This window comes from Pongo pygmaeus, chromosome 3 (genome assembly GCF_028885625.2).
Source record: "Pongo pygmaeus isolate AG05252 chromosome 3, NHGRI_mPonPyg2-v2.0_pri, whole genome shotgun sequence".
Classification (NCBI taxonomy): domain Eukaryota; kingdom Metazoa; phylum Chordata; class Mammalia; order Primates; family Hominidae; genus Pongo; species Pongo pygmaeus.
The window spans coordinates 40,161,888-40,181,684 of record NC_072376.2 but is presented as its reverse complement, the minus strand read 5'-3'; the positions used below and the strand labels follow the sequence as shown (position 1 = coordinate 40,181,684).

Sequence of the window (19,797 nt, the reverse complement as noted above, 5' to 3'; positions counted from 1 at the left end):
TTCACAGTAGGAATCGAACTGAAATCAACCTCAAGCATAACTCTGAGTGAGAAATAAGAAGAGATGTCACAAAACAGTCAAATACGATGTGAGTTGTGGTTGGTGGGTGGCACAGAAAGGGGGGACACTTGCAGGGAGTCACTGTCACCTGAATTGTTTCAGAGAACGCTGGGAGCCAGGACAAGAGGGGCAGTAATGAGCATCTCTGTTATTTTTTAGCACCAACTGTTAAATCCCTACTTCTTTTCTTCATGTCTTCATGCCTGCAGTGTCCTTATTCTACATTTCCTATCTACTCAATAGAATGAGAACATCACCCAAAAAAATTGTTTATGTGGGAATATTATGTGTACGTATATGAGAGAGAGAAGATAGGGGAACTTGGGAAGGAAAGGGAAGGGTGGTCAAACATTAAGCCTTTTGGGACTACAATAAAATTAGATTTGTCTAGTTCTGTGTCTAAATGTCACAGAACTATGGCAGTGGATACTAAAAAAAGGACATAGTACATTAATGCACCTCAAAAAATAAATTAATGTAAAAGGGGTGAGTTACTGTTCTATATTATACATTGTGAGATATTCTGAGTATAGACTATTTTTTATTAACAGTACTTGCAAATACCTACTTAGTTCAAATTTATCATAATAAATGCTATTTACTGAATTATTCAATCATTAAAGACTAAAAATATGAAGCTGAGAAATATATATGTGCTGTGTATATGGGAGGAGTGTAAGGAGAAATAAATCTCCAATTTTCCAGATAGTAAACATTTTGGACCATGATTTTTAACAAAATTTAATCCCACAAAAAATAAAGTATACATGCAGTTATACAGATTTTTATGTAAATATACTATATTAGACTTAGGACAAAGATCAAATCCATATGTTCTTAAAATAACCAGACCTATACTTCTGTAGATGAAGTTTCCTATCTTGTGGTTACTAAAAAAAGCTTCTTCCATAGCTTTAAATAAGGAGGACTGCAATGATGAAAATGGTAGCAAAGTAGCCTTTCCCAATATTCTTGATCCAGAAGTCCTTTTTCTGCTACAGTTTGTATGTTATCACAGAGAGCTGCCTGATTATCTTTTTTACCATCATCCCAGTTACATACACTGTCAGAGCTTCCTTTATATTAAATATTATTAATATAATAATATAATTATATATTTATAATTATATAATTATAAATATATATTTATATAAGCTTAAATTTTAGATGAAATCCACCAGCCACAGGACAGAATCTAAACTCCTTATGAGGATATTCTAGGATCTTAATAGTTTAACCTGAACCAACTCTTCCTGTCTCAATTCCCATCACTCCCATCCATAAATCTATTGTCAGTCATGCGCTGAACTATTTGCCACTCCTATGGTATGCCATGTCACATCTCCTCTTTCTCTCTCTTCCATATTCTCTCTCTCTCAATTATCTGAATTCAGGTAATTTGATTGCAGAGTTCAAGCCCAACTGGCGTGCATGAGAGAGAAGAGAAAGAGAGAAAGACAGAGATTTTTTGGTTGTAGGAAGAGAGACTCAAGCCAGTTTTTCCAGTGTTTGGTACTATAAAATGTAGCTCCTGTGTTAGGGAGTTGTTGGCAGCCAAGCTTCTTATCCTGGAAATATAGAATGATAAGAGAATGGAGGCACAGAGAAGCAGAGACTAGAGTCCTGATGATTTTGGAGTCACAGGCTCTAGTTAGTAGAAGCATCGCTATGTCACCACCCTTCCTGTAGCCTCATGTTCAATTCTTCCATAAGTGATCTTAAAGTCCCTCTTTTGCAGAATCTGTCAGTTGCAAAAAAGAATCTTAACTAATATGCCATTTTTCCTCAGTTTATTATTTTTTATTTTTTGAGACAGAGTCTTTCTCTGTCACCAGGCTGGAGTGCAGTGGTGCGATCTTGGCTTACTGCAACCTCCGCCTCCTGGGTTCAAGAGTAGGCCTCCTGCCTCAGCCTCCCGAGTAGCTGGGACTACAGGCGCACGCCACCACGCCTGGCTAATTTTTGTATTTTTAGTAGAGACGGGGTTTCACTATGTTGGCCAAGGCGGTCTCGATCTCTTGACCTCATGATCCGCCCGCCTTGGCCTCCCAAAGTGCTGGGATTACAGGTGTGAGCCACCGCACCCAGCCACCTCAGTTTATTTTTTAATGAAATTGATTTTACTCTTTTTTGGCTTTTTACTACTTTTTTTGGATTTTTGTAATATACATTTACATTTTTTAAATTTTCAGAAATATTTATGTAGTTTTTGACTCAAGTTTTTGAATGGCATTACTAATGTCTAACATATCAGAACTGTGGCTCTCTTGAAATACAAATTGAATAAAGTCATCTGCTGCATAATGACATTTAGGTCAATGATGAACTCTGTTTATGATGGTGATCCTATAAAAGTTTACTACGGTAGTACCTTTGCTATATTTAAATAGGTTTAGATACAGAAATACTTGCCATAGTGTTATAATTGCCTACAGTATTCAGTACATAACATGCTGTGCAGGTTTGTAGCCTAGGAGCACTAGGCTATACCATATAGGATAGGTGTGCAGTAGGCTATACCATCTAGATTTGTGTATGTTCTACGATGTTCCCATCAGAAGAAATCACCTAACGACACATTTCTCAGAATGTATCCCCATCATTAAGTGACACTTGATTGCAATTTTTTTTTTTTTTTTGAGATGGAGTTTCGCTCTTGTTATCTAGGCTGCAGTGCAGTGGCGTGATCTTGGCTCACTGCAACCTCCGCCTCCCGGGTTCAAGTGATTCTCCTGCCTCATCCTCCCAAGTAGGTGGGATTACAGGCATGCACCACTACGCCCGACTAATTTTGTATTTTAGTAGAGATGGGGCTTCTCCATGTTGGTCCAGGCTGGTCTCGAACTCCCGACCTCAGGTGATCCGCCCACCTCGGCCTCCCAAAGTGCTGGGATTACAGGCATGAGCCACCGCGCCTGACCTTGATTGCCTTTTCTTAATGCCAAAAGATAATCTTCAATGAACTGCTTGAATTTCCCAGAAAAATATAAAATCAGACATCTGCTTCAGACTCTTTACTAGGTAAGTGAAACAGGTGAAGAGTTTCTGAAGAAGGAGCAGAGAGAATGTGAGAGATAAAACCCATGAACAAGTATTTAAAGGGCATTTTGGCAATTAGAAATTCTGGAGCATTATGGGGAATGAGAGAAACTGGGGAAGATAAGAAAAAGAATATATCTGAGCAAATGTGCCTTATCCCAAAAACGCATGGCTGGTTTAACATTCATAAACCAGTCAATGTAAATCACCTGGCCACTTAATACAATAAAGAAGAAAAACAATCACTTCAGTCTTCTAAAACTGTTCTCTGATTTCTTAACTCAGCAAGACTGCTATTTTCTACTTCCTGCATTGCAGTTTGAGAATTCTTCCAGGCATAAAGCCAGGACTATTCTAGGGCTCACCTCATTTATTTTGTTCTTTCAGGGATCAAGCTTCTGTGCTGCTTCTTGTCTAATGTCCAAAACCTTTACGTCCTATAATATATTTTGGCCAGTTTTCTAGTTGTTTACAGTAGAAGGGGAAGTCTGATCCAAGATATTCTATCATGACTATACAATTACATTTTGAAAATATCACTCTACCTGCCACGTGGAATTGACTGCAGGAAAGTGAGAGTTATAGGCCAGGGAAATGTATCTAAGGAAGCTATCATGGTAGTCCAAGTGATAGATTATGGTGGCATAGATCTGGATGGTAGTAGTGGAAATGGAAAGAAGCGCACAGGCTCAGTGTATGTTTTTGAATCGGAGTTACAGGACTTGATGCATTAGACACAGATTGAGTGCAGGGGAGGGGAGGAAAGAAGAATCAAGGACGATGTCTAGGTAGATGGTGATGCCTTAGCTGTGACGTGGAAGACATCAGGATAAAAGGTTTTGGGGTGGTTTGGAAGGAGAACTGACTGTCTTTCCCCTCTTTTCTCTAGTTTTTCACTGCTTATTTTCCAATTGCTGCCTCACAACAGTCCAACAAATAATTTAACAGAAATAGATTATTGGGCTGGTGGAAAGGCATGGGGAGTGAGAAACAAGGGGTTGTGGTATCTCTTTTTTTAACCTAGTCACACAGTATTAAAAAGACAGTTGCATTTTATACAAAGAATGGGTTCTTAAAGACCTTTCATATGTAAAAAAAAATGATAATAGGTATCATCTTGGATTACAAGTCTAAACCCATGAATAAGTGAAGAAAAAGATACATGTTGGTACATAGGGGTATAAGAGTGAAAAAACGCAAGGATTCCCAGGAGGAACAACAACAAAGGTCAAACCACTTTTACGAGGAGGAAATCATTCTCATTCAGCTTCTTGCTAATTACTTCTTCTTCTATAACTTCTTATAGTTAGTCTTTATCTGGCCAGGCACGGCAGCTCACACTTGTAATCCCAGCACTCTAGGAGGCCAAGGCGAGAGGATCACCTGGGGTAAGGAGTTCAAGACCAGCCTGGCCAACATGCTGAAACCCCATCTCTACAAAAACACAGGCATGATGGCGTGCGCCTGTAATCCCAGCTACTCAGGAGGCTGAGGCAGGAGAACTGCTTGAGCCCGGGAGGTGGAGGTTGCAGTGAGCCGAGATTGCACCATTGCACTCTAGCCTGGGCGACAGAGCAAGAGTCCATCTCAAAAAAAAAAAAGATTAGTCTTTATCCTCTAAGTAGATATATGCTAAGGTATACTTTGAGCTTACAGTGACTGAACTTCCCTGGGAACTACAGTCTCAAGCCCTAGAAGACAGAGTTGGCTTCCAGCTGTCTTTCTGTGGTTTAGAATACCACTTCATTGGCTACAGGGAATTGGCCCAAGAGATTGCACCTGACCTGCACTGAGGCAATCTAATTTCCTTTCACAGGAATTTAGAAATGGGAGGTAAGATAATAAGTTAGTCTCGGTGAAGAAACTAGCATACAACTGTAAGATAAGCTTGGGTACTGGGGTACAACAGTAGGGCCTTCTCCATGCAGACCAGAAAAGCACAGTAGGCAGATGTGCAGAGGAAAAAAATGAAGCAGATACTACGAGAGAAGCAGAGATAAAAAGATAAAGAGATGAAGCAAATTAAAGTCCTAACATCTTTCCAGTTCCTGATTTCATTCTCTTCCTGAGTCCTTGAGTTGTATGAGATATCCCAGTATCTTTATTTTCCATTTTTGCTCAAGCTAACTGAAGATGGCTTCAATTACTTGAAAGCTAAGAAGACTCTTGAGTAAAATACTGTGGCATCTTTGTACATGTATTTTCTCAACAATGCGCTACTATTCTTCTCCACAATTCAATCACTAAACATAGGCATTTCTCCTATAGTATATTATGAATTGAGTATAACGTGAATTGAGTACAATGTGACTGATTAGGAATAAGATTCCTAAATTAATTCCTAGCAATAAGATTTGCAATGCATAAAATTCTATTGGTTTGGGTATGAGAAAAAACAATTGCACTGACAACAATGTAACCAGAATATGTGTTAAGGCAGGTAGTAGCATGATGTGAATTATGGGAATGGGGAAAATCTGGGGAATCAGGAATCCTTAGACATTAATATCTTCTGGTTCCTCTGACCTCTTAAACCAGGCCCTTTGCTTGTCCTACTCCTACTTTCCTCACCAGCATCCTCAGCTAAAGTCTACTTCTGATGAAACCACAGTGTAATCTTTCTTACTTGGTTAGAGCCCTGTGGGTTTCTTGGTTGACTCAGCATAACCCCAGCTCTCATCGGCCCCTCTGAGACTAAGTTCAGACATGAAAGTCCCCTAAATCCTGACTATGTCAAACAGAAACTAGGAGAAGCACAGGGAAACTGAAACTCAGAGCCTGTCCCATAGCATATTGCTCTACCAAGTTTCCTCTGAATGCCCATCCTGGGAGTCAGGCTGCATAATACTGGTACTAGCAATAAGGCGGTTTCCCCCAGACCCAAAGTAAACAGGTGCAAGATCCTTACTTATTTAACACAGAGAGTACATACATCTGATTGCTTTTGCTCTTCTCCATCCCGTGATTTCTCATGGCTATGACACTGACATGAGATATGACTATGTTCTAAACCTCCAGAGTACCTCAACCAAGCCTCACTATGCTAAGTGGAAGGAATGCTAGCATATAAATGGTTGAAGTTTGGACTCTGGAGTCGCTCCTGAGTGTGAATTCTGGCCACTCCCTTTTCCAGTTCTGCGGCATTAAACAGTCCCTTTAACTCAGCAGTCTCGAAACTTTTTGGTACCAGGAACCAGTTTCGTGGAGGACAATTTTTCCATGAACTGTGGGAAGGTGGAGGGAATGGTTTCAGGATGAAACTGTTCCACCTCAGATCATCAAGCAATAGATGATCTCATAAGGATCATCTAATTAGATGAATTCTGAGATTCTCACAAGGAGCATGCAACCTAGATCCCTCACATGTGCAGTTCACAATCAGGTTCACGCTCCTATGAGGATCTAATGCTGCTGCTAATCTGACAGAAGGTAGAGCTCAGGTGGTCATTCTCATTCACCTGCTGCTCACCTCGTGCTGTGCTGCCCAGTTCCTAACAGGCCACGGACAGGTACTGGTCTGCAGCCCCGGGGTTGGGGACCCCTGCTTTAACTTGTCTGCTCCTCATTTTTCCCATGTGTAAAATTACAGGTTGGTAACAGTAACCAATCCATAGAGTTGTTATGTAAAGAGCTTCTTGGAACAGTGGCTGACACATATTAAGTGCTCAATAAATGTAAGCTATTATTATCATTACTATTACCTGAGTCTTCTGGTCTCAGCCTTCAATAATTTAAATAAAACTGCTTAAATTTCCTATAAAATCAGACATCATACTGACAATTGTTGACAGTGACAATCAGATTATTCACTAAGCCAAAATCTTCCTACAAGATTGTTGTTGTTGCTACATTGTACTTTCTATTAAAGTTCAACAACATAGAACTAAAAGCTGTAATCAACAGTGTCTTAGTTCATTTTGCACTTCTATAACAAAATACCTGAGACCAGCTAATTTATAAAGAACAGAAGTTTATTTTCTCACAGTTCTGGAGGCTGAGCAGTCCAAAATCAAGGTGCTGGCATTTGGTGAGGGGCTTCTTGCTGCATCATCAAATGGTGGAACACAGAAGGGCAAAAGCACAAGAGAGCAAACCCACCTCACAAGCCCTTTTTATAATAGCATTAATCTATTCATGAGGGTGAAATCTTCACGACTAAACACTTCTCATTAGGCCCCAACTCCCAACATTGTCATACTGAGGATTAAGTTTCCAATACATGAATTCTGGGGGACACATTCAAACCATGCAAACAGTAACACTTAACATTTACTGACCAATTTACTTCATGTCTAGTTCTAACTGAGCATTTTACATGCATTAATTTAATCCATTGTCCCATCTACCCTTTGAGGTAGAAACTTCTTATTCTCATGGTAGACTTCTACTGATATTTAGGATAAAAAGAAAACAAATTTAACATGTTAGTTTGTTCTTAAGTAGAATTTTTTTTCTTTACTTTGGGAAAATAGTTGATTCTTGTCTACTGTTGGAATTTTCTCATTTGATTCATGCTAGAGGTTTTCTTTGTTTTACAAAGCTATAAATAAAGTGAACTAAGCAATTAGTAGCTGTTTCAAATATAGTTTAATTTATGTGCTAAAAATTATTGGGAATTTTTAATGATTTCTCACATGCTTACACACCGGATCTTGTAATTCAAGCTTTGAAAAACAAATTGATTTCAAACAAAATTCTTAACCTGTTCAAGACTGTTTGTAAAGAAATTCAAAAATTTTATGAATTTTTATATTTTTCTCTATAAAATTTAACTGTTATCTACACATTATACTGTATGTAATTTTACCAATAAAAATACCAATGTAGGTTTCATATAAAACATTCTTTTTACTTTTACGATTACCTGTTAAGAAGGTTCTCTACTTCTTGAACTTCTGATATGGGCTCTTCATTATCAGAAAGGACGCGAGTTTGAAATTTTCTATCTTGGAAATCATATAGCATCACAATAATAAGACTGCTTAAATGATCTGGCTATCAAGGGAAAACATATATAAAGAAAAGTATACAAACAATATCTAACCAGCAATATTTTCCATTCCATTATTTTTCATAACAGAGCAGGAATATGACTATTTTTACAGTCTGATTGGATTTGGAAGGTCTTCAAAACAGAAAAAAATCCAGAAAAAAAAACCCTTTCAAAAGAGACAGTTTTTGGTATGTTCACCAAAATGAATGATATTAGAAGTTGAAAGGAATCTATATTTAAGAGGTTTCAATATTCAGCAAACTATTTAAATATTTTTTTTTTTTTTTTTTAGACGGAGTTTCACTCTTCTTGTCTAGGCTGGAGTGCAATGGCGCAATCTTGGCTCACTGCAACCTCTGCCTCCTGGGTTTTCAAGCAATTCTCCTGCCTCAGCCTCCCAAGTAGCTGGGATTACAGGCATGTGCCACCACACCTGGCTAATTTTGTATTTTTAGTAGAGACGGGGTTTCTCCATGTTGGTCAGGCTGGTCTCGAATTCCCGACCTCAGATGATCCGCCCGCCTCGGCCTCCCAAAGTGCTGGGATTACAGGTGTGAGCCACCGCGCCCGGCCTCAAACTATTTAAATCTAAAGGCTTTTAAACACTTTCTTTTTAAAAAAAAATCATGAAACAACATAATTCTAAAACTTATCTACTTACTATTGTGGTACTTGGGAAGATACAGCTGTCTATCAATATAGTTTCCAAAATATCTTGATCTGCAAAACAAGGGAAAGGCCTGTCACTGAAAATACAAAGTGGAAAATGAAAACTCTGGAATCAAAATACACTGTAATAATGCCATAAAATACATTTACTTTCATATCTAAAATATACCTCAATTCTGGATAATGACTTAAATTACAATGACATGATGAAATATTTATAATCTTTATGAATGCTGGACCCTTATGACCTAGGGTCCGCATGGAATCATAGTCAAAGAAGCATTATCTGAATAGTCAAAGCAGTAATAAAAGGATTCCAATCTTTAATGTATGGCCTTTGACAAACATTAAAGCGGATCTAATTAATAATGGTGAGCAATAGTTTTCTTATTCTTTTTATGTATTGCTGGATTTGATTTGCTAATTTTTTTGGTTTTGTTTTTGAGACAGAGTCTTGCTCTGTCATCTAGGCTGGAGTACAATGGTGCGATCTCAGCTCACTGCAACGTCTGCCTCCCAGGTTCAAGCAATTCTGCCTCAGCCTCCAGAGTAGCTGGGACTACAGGTAGGCACCACCACACCTGGCTAATTTTTTTTATTTTTTGTAGAAATGGGGTTTCACCCTGTTGGCCAGGCTGGTCTCGAATTCCTGACCTTAGGTGATCTGCCCGCCTAGGCCTCCCAAAGTGCTGGGATTACAAGCATGAGCCACCATACCCGGCTGCTAATGTTTTATTTAGAATTTTTGTTGTATGTTCATGTTCATGAGGGATGTTGATGTATAATTTTCTTTTCTTATATCCTTGTCAGCGTTGGTATCAGAGTTTTGCAGCCGATGAGTGGAAACTGTTCTCTCTTCCTCTATTCTCTCAGAGTTTGTGTTAGATTGGTATTATTTCTTAACTATTTAGTAAAACTCAATAGTGAAGACATTGATGTGATGACATTTAATCTAAGACCCAAATGACAAGGAGTTAGCCATGTGCATATCTAGGAAGCGACAGCATTCCAGGCAGAGGTTATGATAACTGCAAAGGTGGTTAAGTAGAAACAAGTGGACATATTTAAAAACTTCCACAGGGAACACAAGTGTTCTTTTTGGTACAACTACTTCAACTATATATACATCATATAACAAATGCTTTATTTTATTTATTTATTTATTTATTTATGAGACAGAGTCTTGCTCTATCACACCGGCTGGAGTGCAGTGGCGCAATCTCGGTTCACTGCAACCTCCACCTCCCAGGTTCAAACGATTCTCCTGTCTCAGCCTACCAAGCAGCTGGGATTACAGGTGTGCATCACAGCATCACAACTAATTTTTGTATTTTCAGTAGAGATGGGGTTTCACCATGTTGACCAGGCTGGTCTCGAACTCCTGACCTCAGGTGATCTGCCCACCTCAGCCTCCCAAAGTGCTGGGATTAGAGGCGTGAGCCACCGTGCCCGGCGTATGACAAATGCTTTAATCAGTTGAACAGAAAGGTAGGCCTGCCTAGCTTCAATTTATTCAATATTTATGGAAAGCCTACTATAACCAAGGTATAAATTGAATTTATACCTTGAATTTGAATTCATGAATTTTCTTTTTTTTTGAGACAGAGTCTTGCTCTGTCACCAAGGCTGGAGGGCAATGGTGCTGTCACAGCTTACTGCAACCTCCACCTCCTGGGCTCAAGCAACCCTCCTGCCTCAGTCTCCCAAGTTGCTGGGACTACAGGTGTGTGGCACCACACCTGGTAATTTTTGTATTTTTTACTTTTTTATTGTTTTTATTTTTATTTTTTGTTTTTTAAAATATTATCTTTGTATTTTTTGTAGAGATGGGTTTTTGCCATGTTGGCTAAGTTGGTCTCAAACTCCTGGCCTCAAGTGATCTGCCCACTTTGGCTTCCCAAGTGTTGGGGTTACAGGCGTGAGCCACCATGCCTGGCCTAAATTTCATTTTTCATTTGGGAGATAGGAAAACTAAAAAGAAGTGACTAATTTGGGAGCACAGACTCCAGTTTTCCCATAGAAATCCTCTGGGACTCATTATCCACATTCTAGCCACAATTATGTACTTGTACTTCACAAGGTAATTATCCTTACAAGGAAATGAAGTTTACAGTTTCACATCCTTAGTACTTTTTAACCAATTCCTATCTACTTCATACTTTTTGTACTTTTTTTTCACAACAAGTACAGTATTAGAAAGAAGGACTTCTAACTTGGCAGACCTCTTTGAGTAATGGAGATGCTGGACTCCTAAGAAATAGAAGAAGCTGGCCGGGTGTGGTGACTCACGCCTGTAATCCTAGCACTTTGGGAGGCCAAGACAGGTGGATCACCTGAGGTCAGGAGTTCAAGGCCAGCCTGGCTAACATGGTGAAACCCAGTTTCTACTAAAAATACAAAAAATTATCTAGGCGTGGTGGCGCACCTCTAATCCCACCTACTTGGGAGGCTGAGGCAAGAGAATCTCTTGAACCCGGGAGGCAGAGGTTGCAGTGAGCCGAGATCGTGACATTGCACTCCAGCTTGGGCAACAAGAGCGAAACTCTGTCTCAGAAAAAAAAAAAAAAAAAAAAACAGGAATAGGAGAGGCAGGATGAACGAAAAGAGAACAGAACATCCTTTTTCCAATAATTGCATTTTTTCCCCCTAGGGCGCTTGTCAAAACCAATATCACCTTTAGGATGCCTTTGATATTGTGCAGAATGCATTACTTTTGTGTGTGTGTGTGTGTATATATATATATATATACGTATATTGTGTATATATATATAGTGTATATATACGTATATATATATACGTATATAGTATATATAGTATATATATACGTATATAGTATATATATACACGTATATAGTATATATATAGTATATATATACACGTATATAGTATATATATAGTATATATAGATATACGTATATAATGTATATATATATACACACAATGTTACCTTCTCACATAATAATATCAACATGAATAACTGTATACTTTATACAGATGCTCCTTGCCTTACAATGGGGTTATATCCTGATAAACCCATCATAAGTTAAAAATATTGTATATCAAAAATGCATGTAATATATCTATCCTACTAAACATCATAGCTTAGCTTAGGCTATCTTAAACACATTTGGAACACTTACATAGGCCTGTAGTTGGGCAAAATTATCCAACACGAAGCCTATTTTATAATAAAGTGCTGACCATCTCATGTAACTTATTTATTTGTTTGTTTATTTATTTATTGAGATGGAATCTCGCTCTGTCGCCCAGGGTGGAGTGCAGTGGTGCAATCTCGGCTCACTGCAACCTCTGCCTCCCAGGTTCAAGCAATTCTCCTGCCTCAGCCTCCCGAGTAGCTGGAACTACAGGCGCCCACCACCATGCCCAGCTAATTTTTGTATTTTTAGTAGAGACAGGGTTTCAGCATATTAGCCAGGCTGGTCTCAAACTCCTGACCTTGTGATCCACCCACCTCGGCCTCCCAAAGTGCTGGGATTACATGCGTGAGGCACCACGCCCAGCCCTTTTTTGTTTGTTTTTATGTAACTTATTAAATACTGAAAGTAAAACACAGAATGGTTGTATGGGTACTCAAAGTACGGTTTCTACTGAATGTGTATAGCTTTTACATCATGGTAAAGGGGAAAAAGTATAAGGACCCCCATCATAAATTGGGAACTGTGTATATAATGTTTTCTATGTGCTTGACAATGTTCTAAGTGCATTTCATATATTAATTCATTTAATCTCCACAACAACCATATGAATTAGGTTGTTTTATTTCATAGGAAATGGGGCACAGCACAGTTAAGTAATGTGTTCACAGTCACATACCAAGTAGCAGATCAAGGAGTCAAACCCAGGCAGTCTGGCACCAAAGTACATGCACTTCACAACATTATTCTGCCTTCCTCTTATTATTCTTATGACAAACCAGAGTAATCAAATACACCACACTGATAATGCCTAATTTAGGTTATCAGGACTTACTTGAAAGTTGCAAAGCGTGCCTATTATAGAATTCAGCCCAATAACTCCAGTTATCTCTCCCTCTCCCCACTAATTAAAGCTTCTCTTCAGTCTGCTTCAGGGATCTCTTAACCACCATTTTATATGTTTCCATGTGGAAGGCCTTACCCTAGAGAAACACCTTAACTCTCTCTCTACGCTTTCTTACTACTCCCCATGAAAGAAAAATTGGGTTTATCAGACAGGTGAAATTGGAAGAAGGAACTGGAGCATCACTCTCCCTCTTCCTGCTCAGCAGGCCTGGGTGGCCAAACTCTGGATATTCTAAAGAAACGGTTGGCCTTTGACTGGTTCCTAGGAGATAACCTCTAAGTTCTTGGAATATCTTGTCTGATAAAGGTACTTTTTTTTTTTTCCTGGGGTCCTAGACCACACAGTATCAGCTTGGTCTCTGAAGAAGCTAGAGACTGAATAACTAAGGTCAGCCACATGACTGCACCTTGTCTACGAAACTGACCCCCCAATAAAAATGCTAAATAAACAGCAAGGCTCAGATGAGCTTCCCTAGTTGACAATGCTTCATTCATGTTGTCATTTATCATTGGTGGGAGAATTAAGCACTCTCCATAGACCACCCTGGGAAAGGAAAATAGGAAGCTTGCGTCTAGTCTCTCCTGGACTCTGCCCTATGTACCTTTACTTGTTGCTGATTTTAATCTGTCCTTTCACGGTAATAAACTATAACCATGAGTATAACAGCTTTGCTGAGTTCTGTCAGTCCTTGTAGCAAATTATTGAATCTGGAGGTGGTCTTAGGAACCCTTGACTACAGTTACTAATTCCCAAAAGCTATAACCAAACCATATGTTAAGCATTTACTGTTTCTCACTGACAGATTATATGATTCTGAAATCACCAGGTTAATGCTACAATCAGTTCCTGGGATTCGAAGTTCAACAACAAAAATATAAACCTAGAGAAGGTGGAGAAAGAAGCCAGGAAAAAGATCAGCAATTTCAGGGATATCTCTTTCTCCAATTTTTTTTTTTTATTTGTTGTTTGTTCATTTCTTTAAAAAAAAAAATTGCCAGGTTTTTATTTTAAAAAAAATTTTTAGGCCAGGCACGGTGGCTCACGCCTATAATCCCAGCATTTTGGGAGGCCGAGGCAGGCGGACCACAAGGTCAGGAGATCGAGGCCATCCTGGCTAACATGGTGAAACCCCGTCTCTACTAAAAATACAAAAAATTAACCGGGCGTGATGGCACGTGCCTGTAGTCCCAGCTACTAGGGAGGCTGAGGCAGGAGAATCACTTGAACCTGGGAGAAAGAGGTTGCAGTGAGCCGAGATCGCGCCACTGCACTCCAGTCTGGGCGACAGAGCAAGACTCCGTCAATAAATTAATTAATTAATTGGCTACTGGTACTCTACTGCTTTGACAAAACTCTCAATAGGAATAGGCAACTTTTCATTAGTAATTCTACCTTCATTAGCAGAAAATTGACCTTGGGGTTATTTAGTAAAGCAGAAATAATGGCACTCTTCATTTCAAAAAACATTTTATGGAGCCCTTTAAATCTTTAAAAGGTTAATCAGATAAATATACTTACTGTCTTGAAAGACCTTATATACAATGAAGGACATCAATAAAGGAACAAACAATAAAACTGAAAAGCATAAGACACAACCAAAGGAATACAGTTAACGTTTGTATAATTAAGAGATTTTGTTATTGTTTTTCTTCTCCTACTTCCTTAAATATTATGGTAATGTGATTTAATTACCTGTTCACAAATTCACAAACGAGGGACCATTACTCAAGCTCTCTTTAATTTTCACAATAACCTCTGCAGTTTTACAGCTCCTATAAAATCTTAGGGAAGAAATTCTGAGTTTTCTTTTCTGAATCGTTATTCCTTGAACTTATACTATATAAGCCAGATGTAAGTTTACAAAATATCACATGTGAAAGTATTGACAGAACACTGATAATACAGAAGATAAAAGTGAAATGCATAAGAGCCTCCAATATTTTAAAAGTAAGATAGCAGATGGCTTGTTGCAGTGGCTCACACCTGTAATCCCAGCAATTTGGGAGGCCAACGTGGGCAGATTACCTGAGGTTAGGAGTTCAAGACCAACCTGGCCAACATGGTGAAACCCCCATCTCTACTAAAAATACAAAAATTAACTGGGCATGGTGGCAGGCGCCTGTAATCCCGGCTACTTGGGAGGCCGAGGCAGAGAATCGCTTGAACCCGGGAGGCAGAGGTTGTAGTGAACCGAGATTGCATGATTGACTGCACTCCAGCCTGGGCAACAGAGCAAGACTCTGTCTCAAAAAAAAAAAAAAAAAAAAAAAAAAAAGGAAAATAGCAGGCTCCTAATTATCTTGGAAAACCCACTACATAAAATTCTGATTTTATTCTATTTGCACATTCAAGAATTACTGATAATTTAAAGCAAGACTGTTGTATTAGTCCGTTTTTATGCTGCTGATAAAGATATACCCAAGACTGGGGAATTTACAAAAGACAGAGGTTTAATGGACTTACAGTTCCATATGGCTGGGGAGGCCTCACAATCATGGCAGAAGGTGAAAGGCACATCTCACATGGCGGCAGACAAGGGAAGAGAGCTTGTGCAGGGAAACTCCCCCTTATAGAACCATCAGATCTCATGACACTTATTAACTATTATGAGAACAAGTACAAGAAAGATCTGTCCCCATGATTCCATTACCTCCCGCCAGGTCCCTCCCACAATACATGGGAATTCAAGAAGAGATTTGGGTGGGGACACAGCCAAACCATATCAACGTATTATTATAAGAAAAAAATATATTTAACAAGTAAACAATACCATCTTACCTTATAATTTGAACTTATAAAAATGAACGTTTCAAGAAAAGAAGTTATGTAAAGGTTTATGACAATTTATTTGAATGGGATTTTCTGTGTCATTAAGAAAGATCACAGCACTTTGGGAGGCCAAGGCAGGTGGATCACGAGGTCAGGAGTTTAAGACCAGCCTGGGCAAGATGGTGAAGCCCTATCTCTACTAAAAATAAAAAATTAGCCAGGCATGGTGGCAGGTGCCACTTGGGAGCTACTTGGGAGACTGAGGCAGAGAAGTGTTTGAACCTGGGTGGCAGAGGTTGCAGTGAGCCTAGATTGCAGAGAAGTGCTTGAACCTGGGTGGTGGAGGTTGCAGTGAGCCTAGATTGTGCCATTGCACTCCAGCCTGGGTGACAGAGCGAGACTCCGTCTCAAAAAAAAAAAAAAGAAAGATAAAATAATTACAAGATCTTTCATAAAATAGAAAATAGGATGGAGAGGACAAAAACAATAATCTATCACACATATCATTATAATACAATCATTTAGTTAATGCATTAATTTTATATAGAATTATAATTCAGGCTTTTCTTATTGAGTACTAAAGGTAATACTCAATATTCTATTAGGAGAACAAATTGCCTAGAATAGAATTCTAGCATTAACATTAAATGCCAATTAATCAACACAGCTGCCCAGTCTGCATTTCATTGTTGCGAGAAAAAAAAGTGTAAAAATGTTCATTTGATTCATTGCATGAAATGCAACACTTTGGTTAGGGGAGAGGGGAAGAAGAGGGATGAAATAAAATCTCAGAGATTAAACTGGAGGAGGAAGAATGGTTAAGACAGACTTAAAAGGAAAAGAAAAATTAGTGAGGAGAAAACAAAAAAACAAAAAATAAAGAAAAGTTGTTTCACATCATACAAATTTTTCTCCATGACAAATTGCTGGCTTCAGAGTTAAGCTACAGTATCTCTGCAGACAACCAAAAATATATATTCCTGTCTAAATAATCAGTGAAACACATTTTAATTCAACTGAGCATTTTTTTTTTAATTTTAAAAAACAGAGATGGGGGGCCAGGTGCAGTGGCTCATACCTGTAATCCCAGCACTTTGGGAGGCTGAGGCGGGTGGATCACAAAGTCAGGAGATGGAGACCATCCTGGCTAACACCGTGAAACCCCATCTCTACTAAAAATACAAAAAATTAGCCAGGGATGGTGGCAGGCGCCTGTAGTCCCAGCTACTCGGGAGGCTGAGGCAGGAGAATGGCGTGAACCTGAGAGGCAGAGGTTGCAGTGAGTCAAGATTGTGCCACTGCACTTCAGCCTGGGCGACAGAGTGAGACTCCATCTCAAAAAAATAGAAAATAAAACTAAAAATAGAGATGGGGTCTCGCTATATTGTCCAGGTTTTTCTTGAACTCCTGAAGTCAAGCAATCCTCCCACCTCCATCTCCAAAAGTACTGGGTTACAAGTGTAAGCCACCGCGCCTGGCTGAACTGAGTAATTAACTGCCTCCTACGAGCAAGAATGTACAAGGCTCATTAAGTACTAAGAAAATCATGCAAAAGAGTGATGAAGGAAGGCTTCTGCTCATCATTTTGGCCATGCTGCTAATATTCTAAACATTTCTGGAACTTCTTTTTGGAACTACATTCAATCAGTTTACAAACCAACATAAAGTTTTTAGTCACAGCTAGTACGAAAACAAACAACTTCAAGCCTTTTGACTGCTCTCCTTGTAGTGGCAATATTTGGTCATTTCCTAGTGTCAATTCCACAGGGTCTTGCTCTGTCACCAGGTTAGAGTGCAATGACACCATCTTGGCTCACTGCAACCTCTGCCTCCCAGGCTCAAGCGATCCTCCCACCTCAACCTCCCAAGTATCTGGGACTACAGACATGTGCCACCATACTGGGCTAATTTTTAAATTTTTTTGTAGAGAGGAGATCTCACTATATGCCCAGGCTGGTCTTTAACGCCTGAGCTCAATCAGTCCTCCCACCTTGGCCTGGAAAAGTGCTGGGATTACAGGCCTGAGCAACCACCCCTGGCCTCAGATTGATAACTAACCATCCTTGAGTCTCAAACCCTGAAGGCAAATTAGAAAGGGAAGTTCTACTAAAGTTTGGCTCCTCCCATTAAAGCTAGTGGCTATGAATGGGATAGTCTTAATTGGGGTTGGTGTAATTTTGATATTCATTTTTTAAATTTTGCACCTTTTCTTTTTATTCCGTCTCTGTTCCTCTCCCCACCCTCCCTTACTGGTTTTATATTTGTGAAAGCTCATAAACCAAAATACCAAAAAAGGTAAACACAGGGAATAGAAAGAAATACACAGGGAGGCCAGGCGTGGTGGCTCATTGCCTGTAATCCCAGCACTTTGGGAAGCTGAAGCGGGAGGATTCCTTGAGGTCCAGAGTTTGAGACCAGCCCGGACAATAAAGCGAGACCCCCCAACTCTACGGAGGGAAAAAAAAATACAGGGAGAGGGAAATGATCATTGGAATAAATTGTTTCCTTGTTCAATGTAATGACTGCGCACTACACCGATCTAACGACAAACACAGTGCACGGGGAAATCTGCAGTCCTGGGCTGGAAGAGCTAGTTTCATGGGAACCCTAATTCCTTGACACTTGCAATTAACCAAAGATATGCACATGCCTAAAACCAAAACCTGGTGTGAATGAGGGGCAGCGAGGAGGAGGGCTGCATTCCCCAAATTCTCTCGCTATTATTTTCTTTTAGTGTTGATCTTCCAGACTGGCACAACTCACATTTCAGGGCACTGAAAGCCAGCTCATAAGACAAACGCTGAAAGGACTGATCCTCAGACTCGGACAAGGACCGCAGGGGTTCATTCCCATACTTGATTAAGACTTTCTGTGCCGACTTTTCGATTTGAATACCCTGAAAAATGTTGGCTGCCATGACATAAACGGAGTCCGGATAGCCCGTTTTTTCGGGTACACCAGCTGAGCTTTTCCCACCGGACAGAGGCAGGGAAGTTAGTTGAGAGATGATCTCGGGATCTTCTTCGTTCGAAAACTCCAGTTCGCCCGTGGAGTTCAGCATGTCTGCCCCTCGCCTGTCGTGAGTCCTTCACCCTGGGGTTAGAATTCCGATGTTCCAGGAAACGGCTTTCCTCGCATCTGCAGCATGGTCTCTGTGAAGAGAGAAAGTGATCGCAGTAAATCACTCTTTCTGCAGCACCCCTGTGGGTGGCCCCCTTCGTTGTGCCCTTAAAGACTAAGAGGGGGCATTTCCTGGCCCATCTGAGTGTCCCAGACTTCGAGCCGGACAAGCCGCGCACGGAACTTCCACACGCTCAAAAAAAAAAAAGCGAGGAGGGGTGCAGCGGCGGCGGGAGAAGCGCCCCAAGGAGACCGGCGGCTTCCCTCAAGCCAGTCTGGGGCAGAGCTGCCCCCCGGAGCCCCGTCCGCGTCCCCACAGCCCAGTCACCGGCTCCCCCGACTCCTCCCTTACCCCGAGGGCGGATGGTTCCGGGGGCTTCGGGGACGAAGACGCGGAGGCCGGCGTCGGTCACAGGCCCTTGGGAGCCCCCGGGGCTGCGGGGGGACAGCTGCTGCCCGCGTAGGCCGTTTGGTTCAAATGCAGCCACTCCCACCGGCCGGATTCGGGGCAGGGGGGTCGCGGCCTCTGGCGCCCGGTTCGCTCCGGTGTCGTGAAGTGGTGGGCGCCTCGGGGCCTTGCCTGGCCTCGCGCGTGAGGCCTTCGCGGACGTGGCGGCGGAGAGGAGTGAGCGCGGGGCCCAGGGTCTGGCTGGCTCAGGCCGAGGAAAGCTCAGCCTCCAGAGTCTCTGGCAGTCGACCTGTCCCGGACCCGGTCTTCATGGCAACCGCGAGCGGAGGTGGGGCAGGGGGCGCGGCGCGCGGGCCGTTCCCGCGGGATTTGGCGGGTGCTGCCTGTTGCCGGGATAGTCGCTCTTCCCCCAGCGCGCGGGGACACCTGTTTCAGCCCCTCCGAGCCAGAGGCCTCTTGCACAGTTCCTGGACCTCACCGGGCCTGAGTGCGTGCCCTTGGGGATATTTTTGAGGTAGTCTGACGTAGTTCCGTGGTTTTAACTCACAAGTCCCTGAAGTCCCTGTTAAAACTACACATTCTTTAAAACATTTTTTAAATATAGTAAGAATTTTTTTTTGAGACATGGTCTCGCTCCGTCGCCCATGCTGGAGTGCAGTGGCGCAATCTCGGTTCA

At 40.9% G+C, this 19,797-nt stretch overlaps 1 protein-coding gene across 5 annotated transcripts in view; it reads right to left on the bottom strand.

The window, feature by feature from the left end:
- NSUN7 (NOP2/Sun RNA methyltransferase family member 7) overlaps nucleotides 1–19,475 on the bottom strand; it is a 56,367-nt gene extending 36,892 nt beyond the window's left edge. For 2 of the 5 annotated variants that reach the window (XM_054486443.2, XM_054486444.2), the window contains exons 1-4: nucleotides 19,065–19,469; nucleotides 18,356–18,744; nucleotides 8,754–8,812; nucleotides 7,964–8,094 (exon numbers count right to left, since the gene is read on the bottom strand). In XM_054486443.2, the coding sequence (XP_054342418.1) occupies nucleotides 7,964–8,094; nucleotides 8,754–8,812; nucleotides 18,356–18,653 (488 nt within the window). In that variant the 5' untranslated portion in view covers nucleotides 18,654–18,744; nucleotides 19,065–19,469. Of the gene's footprint in view, nucleotides 1–7,963; nucleotides 8,095–8,753; nucleotides 8,813–18,355; nucleotides 18,745–19,064 lie in introns of all 5 variants that reach the window. The other 3 variants (XM_054486447.2, XM_054486445.2, XM_054486446.2) reach the window with 3 other exon arrangements.
- Between the last annotated feature and the right edge of the window lie 322 nt (nucleotides 19,476–19,797).